Raw genomic sequence first — 12779 nt, forward strand, 5'->3', positions numbered from 1 at the left:
TTGAACATTAAAATCACTTGGCCCTAGCCTTAGAGATTAGTTGAACTGGTTTTGGAAAGCAAATGTTGAGGAATTCAATGCCTTCCTAAAGTTGGAACTACTGGGATAAACTGTGGGCTTCCTGAAGACATTTTGATGTGCATGTTTGTGTTGTAGTGTGTAGCACAAGGCAGGGTGGGTGGTGAGGCTCACTGGAACCTTGCTGATGTTTATTAATGGGTGGAACAGCCTGGCTGTGTGTGTGGTCTCTCCCCACCAACTCCCAGCCAGTGGCTCCTAGAGAAAAGCTGCCATTCAGCTACCTCAGCGTCTCATGGAAAACTTAGAAAATACCCCTCTGCGTCTCATCCTAGAGACGCAGGTCAGTAAGTCTGTAGAGATGGTGGAACCTATGTCAGGCTTACAAGATGATGGTTTAAGGAGCAAGGATTTGCTTCATCTTTTAGACTCATCTCAAGCATGTCAGACTCCAGGAAGCTTTCTTTGACAGCTCACCTAGCCCCTGCCCAACCCTCTCCATACTCAACACTCCGAGCTGGGTTATGTAGGGTCTTGTCTCTATCCTACCTTACTCTCCACTTCCTTCCCACCTCACATGTCTCTTTGCTTCTCTGCCTCTCCCAGATCCCCATTTCAGGCACAGACCATGAGGTGTTTCTACTTGTCTGTGCAGTTACTAAGACATAGCAAATAGGAACCCCATTAGTTGACAAAGAAAGAAAGGTTTAGCTGCTACCTGCTCGTCATGTCTTCCTAGGAGCATCCCAGCCATCACCATCATCCCAGGACTAGCTCAAGGCACATCTCTACCTGTTTACTTCACCTCTCTAGCAGCTACTGCAAATTCAGAGCAGAAGCCCTTCAGCCCTGCTTAGGTAGTGCCCAGAGAATCCATTAGTTAATATGTATCAAGACTCTGGTCAGTACTGACTCAGCACCCCAAAAATTCTAAAGGTGTTAATTCTTGTCCTTGGTGCTATTGGTCATACAAGTAAGTTCTTTGTCTGCTTACCTGCTACTCGACTGAGCCCTCCCCTGAGCCATGCATGGAACAGTCCTCTTCACCCGCAGCCTCACCACCACATTCAGTCCCAAACTTGTGAGAGGCCAGAGCAGCCTCCAGCACTTGCATCTAGCTACTTTTATTGAAAATCAGTTTGCCAGTAAGTACACAGGAAACCAGCCTGTATTTCCTTCTAAAAAGTTCAAGAACCCTCCTAGCTGCTGCTTCTCCTGCTCAAAGACAACCTGAGTGCCAAGGATGTTCCCAGGTTGATGTGCCAAGGTTGATGTTCCCAGGTTGCCTTGCTCATGCCCTTTCTTTGAGGCTTGGCCACATGGAATTTTGTGACTTTGTGGCAGAAATATTGAGTCATTTGTAGGGTCGCCAATTTTTGATTAATTTCCTAAGATGGTCCAAATGAATTAGTCATGAAAATGGTTGCCTAAGACAACAGAACTTTTTTCCCATGAGTCTTGAACCCAAAATTCACATTAAAGTGCTATCAGAGCCACGATTCCTCCAGTGGCTTTAGACGGTCATCCGTCTTTTTTATCTTTTCTAGCATCTGGGTGCTCCATAGATTCATCACTTTGGTCTGCTGGGTCTCTATGTGGGCCACTCCTTCCCATGCTTCTATATATGCAAATCTTCCTTTCTGTTCTCTTACAAAGTTACTAATCATTGAATTTGGGGCTCGTCCAATCCAGACAGCTTCGTGTGAGATTCCTAAGCTGGAGAACTCTTTAAAGACTTCTTAAAATGCTATTCAGAGGTCCTAGGCAGCCATGGATTTTGAAGGAGAGAGATAAGCGAACTATACTAAATGTTAGGAAAAGAGAAAGGAGTATTCATTGTTTTCTAATGATACAGGTCAAAGTGTCCTTGTTTAAGAAAGACCACTAATCATTTCTCACTGCCATTAAAAGGATTTGATGCAATTGGCAGGAAAAAATGCAGTACAGACATACTGAACCTTTGAAACACAAAAGCAAATGTCAGTTAATAAACAGGATGATGATGATGATGATGATGATGATGATGTGTGTGTGTGTGTGTGTGTGTGTGTGTGTGTGTGTGTGTGTGTATACTTGATAAACAAAAGTTGAAAATGAGCAGGAGGCTGGTTCTGGAGGCTCCTATGATGAGGTGCAAATGAACACTATATATATACACACATACATATATACATTTATACATACATACACATATATATCAGTCTATGTATCTATCTGTATATCTATCTATCTCATTATATCACAAGTAGAAATACAAGATCCTGAGTACAGAAAGAATGGTTTGCTATGAAAACTCACACCTTTAGGAAAATATGGAGGCTGTCCTGAAAGAGGATATAACAGTGACCCCTTGTCAAAGCTAATGCTCTTGTGGTATTATAATTGTATTTAATACAACTTAATAATTGTTTACCACTTAAACTGTACTATAGTCAAGTATTCATCCCCCTTACCTTACTTGATACTAGACCCCTTCAATATGGACCTCATATTTCAAAGTCCAAATAGAGATAATTATGAGGTGAATGCTGCATTGCAGAACACATGGGTTAGTTCTGCGCAGGGTTCCTCTACCTGAAAGTCTCTGTGAATCTTGGCTGGAGGCGCTGGGTCCCAGCAAATATATAGATATAGACTTATATAGATATATATAGCCAGAATATACAGAGTACGCCTGATGGGAGCTGCATCTCTGCCTCTGCCTCTTTACAGGACTCAGGGATCGACATTGGGGACATCACCGCAAGGAAGGCTCTGAGGAAGCAGCTGCAGTGCAAGACCTTTAGGTGGTACCTGGTCAGTGTGTACCCAGAGATGAGGATGTACTCTGACATTATCGCCTATGGAGTGGTAAGGACCCAGTAGCTTGAACTTTCATTCAGATGCAGACAGAAAAGAAGACTGTAGAAGAGTGTTAAAACGGAAGGGAGGGAACAAGCCCCCACTATCACCTCTGTAGTATACTATGATAAACTTGGGCTCAGCCCAGGCTCGTGGCTTCATGACTTTAACAGCCTGAGTCTTTCTAGTCCCTCTGAGAAAGGACTGCACCTCTCCTTTACAGTCCTCTTCAATTCTTCTGTGGTCCCAAGTTTGCATAGCCCTCTTAACAACATGCATAAAGAAGCTTTAGCTTCAGATTGCAAACTAACAGAGCTGATACCTACTGCTACTCCCAGCTGGGGTAGCTGGGGGTCTGTCAAACACCTGAATGTCTTGCCCACCCACTGGCTGGCACCTCTCATTCATGTTTCCAGCCTCCCTGGGAAGAGTTCTGAGAGACAGAACCTCCCCTGAACTTACTGAAGGGTTTGCTTTGTTGGTTGGTGTGCTGGTTCCTTCAGTGGGTGTGGTAGAGGATGGAGGGTGGAGTGGAGAAAGTCCATTGGTTCAGATCTTAGCCCCAGGCTCAGGGTGTAGCTCTGGTAGAAAACTTAATTAGCATATATGAGGCTCTGAGTTCAATCCCTAGAACCATCAAAAGTACAAAATAGAATAGATCTTGACCTTGTTCCTTCTTACAAACTGTGGGCCCAAGTTTCTTCATCTGTTAAAGGAGTAAGTCAGTACTGCCTTCATTGGCTAGAAGGGAGTCTGAGAAATGCGAATAGATTTTCTTTCTCAGTTTAAAATACTTTGACCATGATAAACCAACTAATTTCAGGACCCTCCACTCTTAAAGTGTTTTGTGCAGTACATGACTGCCATTTGAATATCTCCTCTACTGACTGTTAAAGTCTGAACACATAATTCTTTTCTATGTCAGTTAAGCCCTCTGTTCCACTCTGTAGGGATGCTTATATTATATTCAGGTTATATGAAAAAATGGGCAAAATCCTAACTTGTCTCTAACAGAACCTGAACAACTACCTGGAATCACAGCAGTTCTGTGCTTTGGAGAGCATCCCCTCCTGCCTTTTTTTGATAAGATAAAAACTTGAAGGCAAAGCTGAGGCCTTGTGGTGCCCTGTGATCAGAGCTGAGTTAAGGGCTTCCCCAGATGAAGCATTGTGGATGGAGCTCTTTGTCTGGGAGTGTGAAGAGCCTTTACTGAGAGGCTTGACTCAAAACTAGTACCCAGTACTCATTAGATATTAACCCAGTGGTTCTGAAAGACACAGAGGTAGAACCCTAGACAACCCTCAGTTAAGACTGTCCAGGAGGCCATCTTGTAGGGATAAATTATATCTTCCATGAGAGCCCCATGCATGTTTGCACCCTGAAATGGTGCTTCTTACCTTTCCACTTCTGAGTCTGGGGGTGAGAGCATCCCCTCAAATGATGCTGCCCGCCTGCTACATGATACTCTAGATCCCCTTCATCACAGCATCACACTGCATTGTATGATGTCCATTAGCTCTATGCACATCCCTGCTCTACAGGGGATAGCCTACTCTCTGCTCCATAAAACCTTATGGTGCCACTTGGCCACTGTTGACCCAATCCCAAGAGAATATTGTATGACCAAATAACGTTTTAGAACCAAACCTCCATGAGCCAGGACCTGCTCCAGATACATGTTCTCATCAGTCCATTACTGGAGCTGAGTGAAATTAGCCACACTTACCAAGAGAGACAGAGGAAACAGTATAAAAAGAGTGTTTTCATGTAGCCATTGTATTTCCAGGTCCTAGCTAATGACCCTTTTCATCCTCCATGTAAAAATGACTTATCTTCTTCATACATGCAGCAGTAGGTTTCTCTTGGGACCCTTTGATGACAAAGACAGAACATTTTGGTTGATCAGATAGTAAGTATACAAAGCTATGTCTGGATGTCTCTGGGTATATAACTCAGACTGCCTGCACTCTTTCACAAAAGGCAACCCACTCATTATCCCACAGAGATGAGCGTGCTAGCCATGCCCAGAGCTGGCAGAGGTCACTGTCCTTATAATGTTCATCTACCAGCCATGCACAAGGTCCAGCTGCACTCTCCTCCCCCTGTCTCCTCCACATGTCAGTGTCTGGCTTCTTCAGGAGCAAAGACATGCTTACTGATCCAGAAACACCATGAACTCTTAATGAGGGGCATTGAGGATGCAGCCACATGAGCAAACACATTTGCTGGGTCTGAATTGTTCTTCTTTGGTAATTAGTTTTATTCTAAAATGCAGAGGCCAGATGTCCTTGCAGGAGCAGCGGTTTTTAAAATCTTTATTTTTCCATTTCAATTCATGCTCCAACTACATCATTCAGGTCAAATAAATTTTTGGGTCACTCAATTGGGCAAGTGTCAAGTGTATAACCCAGGCCATTTAAGCCACTAATAGAGCACATTACTGCTCCTTCTGGCTAAAGGAACTGTGGGCTGTACTGTATGGGTTTCCCCTGAGCTCGCTGTCTGGGAGATGGGGGAGCTTTGCGTGAATCCCAGATCTCGTGCGGAGAGTTAGAGATGGAGGGGCAGTTAGACTCAGACCTGCCCAGCTTCTGGAAATGTACTTTGGACATTCTTACAGTATAAGCTTGGCACTGTGCACTCCCTCATTGGTTACAGTAATCCTCTTAAAGGAGCCCATTTAATAGTATCAGGCTCATAGCCACACATATGACAGAAAAAGATTGGCTTCCGAGGTCAGGCACACTGTGGCCCTGTTACCTGCAAAGCCATAATGCCATTCATTTGTTCACTTTCTGCACACACTCATTCAACACTTATGACAGCTATGTGCTTCATATATATTCTATGACATATATTCATATATATGTGACATATATATTCTATGACATATATATTCATATATATTCTATGACATATATATGACATATGACATATACATAAACATATACGTATACATATACATACACATACACATACACATACACATACATATATATCGAGGAAGACCCAGGATTTGTGATGAACGAGGAGGCAGGCAAGTAAAGAAGCAATAAGAACGCAGTGTGCTAAATGCTGCACTAAGGTTCAAGGGTGAGATTTCGGATGGAGAGACGCTCAGCTGTTAAGAACACTTGTTGCTGCTGAAGAAGATATGAGTTCAGTTCCCAGCACTGATGTCAGGCAGCTCATAAGTGCCTATAACTCTAGCCCCAGGGGATTTGGCCATTATGGGCACCAACGCCCAGGTGTACCTACTCACACATACATACACACACACACACACACACACACACACCACATTAAAATTAAAATAATTTCAAAGAAAAATGAGAGGGTTATGGAAACATAAGACAAGTGGCCTCACCCCAGGCTGGGGCGAGCAGGGTGGCAGCGACACTAGCCAAGCAAGGAAAACAAACCAGAGGATGCCGAACGTTTTCAACATTCCCAACATGAAGACAGAATCACAGACCAGGAAGCCACTACACCGCAGTTCCAGCCTGTGGGAACTCTCTTCTGAGATTAGATATGATTCATTTGGAAGGCTCCTGGCACACCCGTGCATTCATCACAGCTAGTTTTCCCGAACGGCTTTCAGGGAGGTTACAGCAGTAATAGAAGACGCTAACAATTACTGCTGCTGGCTACCAGGCCCTATACTAAGCCTTTGCAGATATTATGTCATTTAATCTTCATAACATCCCTGAGAGGCAGGCACTGTTATTATCCTTATTTCCAAGGAAAAAAAGAGGCTGGGCAAGTTACTTTGTCCAAGACCATGCTGCCAGAGTCAACACTGCACCCTAGCCTGTCTCTCCTGCTCCACTGCTCCAATAGACCACCTGCTTAGTAGGGGAGGGTCGAGGTAGAGCCAGGGAGGAATATATCAAAATGATACCCATCTGTCACCCAAAGGCCACAGCTTGGGACCCAGGGAAAGCCACACCTAACAGGATCTGTGAGTCTCTTTGATATAGCACCTAGCAGGTCTTGATAACAGATCAAATTTAGATCCTTTTCTCTTCATGGACCAGGAGACAAGTTCAAAGAGTATTTCCATCTTCTCCTCCCACAAAGCTACACCGAGCAGTGGACACAGGGCACATGGCAGAGCGTTGCCCCCTTATACACTTCTGGGGCACCAGGATTCCACAAACCCAGCCTCTTTCTGCTCCTGGCCTCCACCTGAACAGTGAATCAACCACAGTTCACTGCATTAGTGTCCCTGGATTCTTCTCTCCAGTCTCCCATTATAAAAAGAGGGCTTTGGGTTGAAAGAAGAGAAACCCAATTAAACTAGCCCAAGGTAAGCATGGGGGAAGACACTATTAACTTTCTTATGAGAGTGGAAACTGGCCATATGTGTGAGCTCAGAAGCCATGAGAACCCAACAGGGGCAGGTGGCCTCTCTTATTTCTGATTCTCTCTGCCCTGTGCTTTGGCTCCTTTCTGGTCACATCCGAGTTTTGCATTTTACAAACATCCAGAAAATCCTCTATACATAGTCTTATTTACCCATAATTCTAGTGGCCACTACCCACAGACCACATCTCAGGAGATCTGGGCTCTTTTAGAACCAGGATAAAAGAACTGTCATATGTTCAAATTCCAGAAAGTTATGGGAAGAAAGAGGATAATTCATTTGTTATAGACTGTGGGTTGGTACCTCATGATCTACCCTGTTGTGGACAATGAAAAGGGCCTTGTAACCTGCAGGCCATCCATTCTGAGGACTCATCGTGGGCTTAGGTCATGAGGGCCATTGAGTATGGACTCTCAAAGCCAGATGTTCTGCTGATTCATGAGACTGGGTCCATACACTTAAGTGAGAGTAAAAGATTCCTCTCTCTTCTGCTTCTACCAGATCCCTCTCTCTTCTTCCTCCACCAAGCTTTTTACTCTGAAGAGTCCACAGCAACTGAACCACCCTAGGGATCTGACCAAGCCCCTGATAAATCCGTAGGAGGCACAGAATACAGGGCCCCAGGTGGCCTCCCAGGATTAAAAACAAACAAAACTGTTATCTTTTCCCCAACTCTAAAGAGCAAAGGCTGGTCAGGGCTTGTTTCCTCATGTCTATCCTGGAGCAGTGAAAGCATGGAGACCCTAGTGTTCCTCACTGTATACTTCTTGTATTTACTTGCATGATCCTAGCTTTGCAAAGGCAGCTTCCTGTCTAATGAGTGTCATCATTTCTCATGGAGTCTGAGCCGGTCCCCAGCCATGCCTTTATACCAATAAATAACTGGAACTGCTGACACCATAGTGTTTGATGACCTAGTATTGATGAAGGTGAGTCTTTTTGAGGGCTACACCTGCCTCTCCTAAATTAATACATGTGCTTTCTCTCTTCTTTCTCCTCTGGTTTGGCCATCTTTCCTCTGATGTTCAGCTGCAGAATTCCCTGAAGACTGATTTGTGTCTTGATCAGGGACCAGATACAGAGAATGTCCCCATCGTGTACATATGTCATGGGATGACACCCCAGGTGAGTGTCTTCAGGAGACCCCTGTGTCAAGGATGAACATGTGAGTGTTGGGTATTGAGAAGCCTTCTGGGCCCTGCCGTGGTATCCCTGGGCCCAGAAATCTGTGGTGTTCATCGTAAAGTGTTTCTATGAGTCCAAGAGCTAAGTTGTACCTTCCTTGCTTGGACAGAATCTGGGAAAGTATGTTTTAGGGATCAGGATCCTATGGAATATGGATTGAGAAGGAAGAGAAACCTCTGCCTCCTTTCATAAGTTGTGGTGAGCTATGTAGCTCTGGTTCTGCCAGGAGAGCCCTTCCTTACCAGAATGGACCTCAATGGTCCCCTTAAGCTTCCTAATATGACTTCCATAGAGTGCCATGTCACCATCTACAAGCCATGAGTCTCCTTTCTAGTTCTAATACATGTTTCTGACGGAGAACAGAGGGCAGCCACCAGGAAACAGCTGTCCTTTACAATTCTCCATTCATGGTCTAGGCTTCAGATATGCACAGCTATGTTGAAACACACAATGGAGCCAGTTTACACAATAAAATACAATAGGCAGCCACTGGCCAATGTTGCCCTAGCATGAGGAGTGCCCAGATGAACAATGGTGCCAGAGTTTAACTCCAGAAGAGAAGATTGACTGAAAAGGGTCCTTTCCTATCAGTTTGTAGAAGTGCACTTCTGTATTTAAGTTGTTACCTGCCTAAGCACACAACTGAAGACTATCACATGACCCTGTGTATAATTGATGAGAATTTTTAGTGATTGTTTACTTTGATCCTAATTCCTTATCTTTTTGGTGGGCCAGCCGTGTTGCTGTGACATCACTAGCTGGTTAGTCTTTGAGCAGCCAATCACACTGTCTCCTCATCACTTAGCATAGCAACTCATTCATTATTATAGAACAGTGCAACATTTTTTTGATACGTTACTGTCTTGGCTACTTTACATATTGCTGAGATAAGATAATCAACTTAAAGAGGAGAAGGATTATTTTGGTTTATAGTCCCAGGACACAGTTCATCATGGCAGGGAAGGCATGGTGGCAGGGACAGGAGGTTGACAGCTTATATCATGTCTGCAGTCAGGAAGCAGAAGTGAAAACAAAGTACACCAGGCTATGAAACCTTGAGGCCCATCCCCAGTGACCTTCTTCCTCCAGTGTATCTTTACCTCCTAAAGTTTCCAGAACCTTCTCAAATAGCACAATTAGCCAAGTACCAAGGATTTAAATCCGTAAGCCTGCAGGGGTCATTTCACATTCAAATCATACCACTGTCTTTATGCTAACAAATGTCCTATCACATCATAATATATGCACAGAATATAGATTGTACAGATTGTTGTATTTCCATGAGGTGAGCATGATCATATTAAGCAGAACCTGGAGCAGAAAATACCTTGTGTTGGCCTCCATATATGTTGAGTTATTTCCATGGATCTTGTAAGCTGCTTGTTTTACTGCATCCTATTCTGAGTTATGAATATGCTATGAAATTCTATGGTAGTTTGAAGAAGAATGGGCCCCACGGGTTCATGTATTTGAATGCTTAGTGACCAGGGAATAGCACTGTTTGGAAGGATTAAAAGGATTACAGGTGCGGCCTTGTTGGAGAAAGTGTGTTATGGAGAGTGACCTTTGAGGTTTCAGAAGCCCATGCCAAGCCCAGAGTCTCTCTTCCTGCCCATGGATCAGGTGTAGCTCTCAGTACTGTTCCAGCACCTGCCTGCATGGCACCGTGCTCCCCTGCATGATGATAATGGCCTAACTCTGAAACTATAAGCAAGCCTCCAATTAAATGCTCCCTCTTGTAATACTTACCTTGGTCATGGTGCCTCTTCAGAGCGACAGAATAGTGACTAAAATTGTGAATGTGAGTCCTGATGCAGTGATCATAGCTGCTCATGTCTTTTGATTTGTATCTATACTCATTTCTTTTGGATTTACACTTAGGAATGGAATTGTTGAATCATATGGTTGGTGTATGTTTCCATTATATTACCTATATTAATGAATATTATCTGTTCATGTAACCCAAACAAACTACCACAGGCTGGGCTGTTTAAGCAACAGAAATGCATTTCTTACAGTTCTGAAGGCCAGAACGTTCAAGGTCTAGATGTTAACAAATTAAGCATCTGATAGTGGCTCATTTCCTAGCTTTCAGGTGGCCTCTCTCCTGCACTGACAGGGCAAGGAGAAAAGGGACCTTCAGAAAAAGGTGCTGGTGTCTGGTATCATATAGGATAGGGGTTCTACCTTTTTGACCTCCTTTAATGTGAAGAATTGGAGAAGTCTAAGCCCATCCCTGATGAAAATCACAAAAAGACTCTTTCTGAAAGAAATGCTAGGATACAGATCATGATACAGAGGCCAGAGGTGTAGTTTGTCATCTCAGCAGAAGCCAAGGATAGAGATGGAATGGAACTGGGAGAAACACAGAGAAGTGGGAGGGAAGAAAGGGCGGCTATCAGACCCTTGCACTCTGAGGTACTGGAACATGGAGAGATTTGCCCATCAACTGTGCTGTTCTTCAGGGAAAGGGCATGGTGATGCCAGATGCTAGAGGGAACACCAAGATCATCACAGACACCACTGCTGCCACAGGCGCAGGGAGCAAGGTGGATATCCTCCCCAGCCAAAGACCACTAGTGCAGACTCCAGAGCATCAGCAAGTTGCTATGGCAATGAAAATACAGGAGATTGAGGAAAAGGTCAATGCAGTAAACATCAGGAGGCTTGGGTCTTACTTCGGTCTTCCAGTATATCTTTAACTTTTTCTGTTCCTTTATTGTGTTATACCCCATTATGTGGGGTATGACTTTATGCTAACATATATGAAATATAATTAGACAGTTCAGTGGATTCTGACCTATGTGTGTAACACGGTCACCATTCTAGTCAAGTCTGTCATCCCTGGGGACTTTTCATTTGCCCTCTCAGTCAGCATTGCTACTCATGGGCAGTGACAGTTCTGATCTCTCCCCAATTGACCAGCTGCATCTGGATCTGTCTGCCCATCTGTATGTGATGAAACTAGACCAGGCCACCTCTAGACTCAGCTGTACCAGCTATGACAATTTGTCCTCTCTAGTTTATTTGTTCTGAAAGACACTTGGCTGGGAGCTGGGAGGCTATGCTGTGTTTGCCAGAGGTTGTGGGAGCTGCCTTCATAAATCAACTCCTTCATGTACTCATGTACCTGAGTACTTCAGGAAGTACCAGGCCCAATGTCTTCTCCTTCCAGGTCATGCTCTTAGGGTCCAGGAGGCTTAGGTCACAGGTTACCAGAGAAAGAAAACATATGGATGGTTATGGCAGGAATTGATTGATGACAGACCTGAGAGAGTCAGAGAAGCCAGCTTATCTTGGAAGTGGACTGTGTGTCCCTGGCCTGAGTTTCTATATCTACCCAGGATGAACACAGGAACACAATGACATGAAGTGAGTGATTGCTGAAGTGTCAAGAATTCTTGCTTCCAGGATTTCCCCCCAAGCATCCTCCAGCCCTCAAAAGTATTGTGGGGAGGCTTAAGAATGGAGGGTTCTCTCTAGGAAATTATGGATAGTTGCAGGTCCCAAGGGTCAATTGTATCCCACAGCCCTTGTCTAACCACATTTTGATGAGATGGTTTTTCCTCATGAAAGTTCTCAGCAAGATCTTTCACAGGGCAGGGAGAACCTAGAGCTGATCACACATGACCAGTGGATTGCCATATGTCACCATGTGAGCTGCATGCTTCACTACCCCAGAGAAGAACAATGGCCCTCACATGCTGTCTAAGAAATGTGGATAAGCCCAAGGTGACAATCCTTCTGACCTCTGCTGTGAAGCTTCACATGTCCTTCCATGAGAACCACAACCAACAGGCAGCCTGAAAATGCTCACAGGAAATATATGAGGTGAAAATGGAGGTTAAGAACCAGGATGGAGAGATGGCTCAACAGGCAAAGGCACTTGCCACCAAGAAAGATGACATGAGTTCAATCCTTGAGACCCACATAGTTGAAAGAGAGAGTTCATTCTGTAAAGTTGTCTTCTGGCCTTCACGTACACACTAAGGCACACACATAAATAAATGTAATAATTTCTTAAAGCACTTGAGAGCTGGTGAGATGGCTTAGCAGTTAACAGCTGTTACAGAAGACCCAGTTCAGTTCCTAGCACCCATGTCGGGTGGCTCACCGTTGCCTATAACTACAGTTTCAGGTGATCCCATGCCCTTCTGACCTCCACATGTACTCACATACACATACAGACACACAATTATAAGATAAAAATAATTAGGGGAAGGGATGGCTTAGTGGCTAACAGTAAAATAAAAATAAATCTTTGGAGATAGGAGTGTTGGCTCCATAGTTAACAGTACTTTTTGCCCTTCCAGAGGACCTGGGCTACTCCCTAGAACCTATTTTGGGTAGCTCACAACTACCTATAAGT

The 12779-nt window shown here is 44.2% G+C and overlaps 1 protein-coding gene across 1 annotated transcript in view; it reads left to right on the forward strand.

Moving 5' to 3' along the window:
• Galnt18 (polypeptide N-acetylgalactosaminyltransferase 18) overlaps positions 1-12779 on the forward strand; it is a 304421-nt gene that overhangs the window by 259461 nt on the left and 32181 nt on the right. Inside the window, exons 8-9 of the mRNA XM_052201130.1 lie at positions 2731-2868; positions 8255-8350. Of these exons, the coding sequence (XP_052057090.1) occupies positions 2731-2868; positions 8255-8350 (234 nt within the window). The remainder of the gene's footprint in view (positions 1-2730; positions 2869-8254; positions 8351-12779) is intronic.

The sequence above is a fragment of the Apodemus sylvaticus genome, chromosome 1, assembly GCF_947179515.1.
Source record: "Apodemus sylvaticus chromosome 1, mApoSyl1.1, whole genome shotgun sequence".
Classification (NCBI taxonomy): Eukaryota; Metazoa; Chordata; class Mammalia; order Rodentia; family Muridae; genus Apodemus; species Apodemus sylvaticus.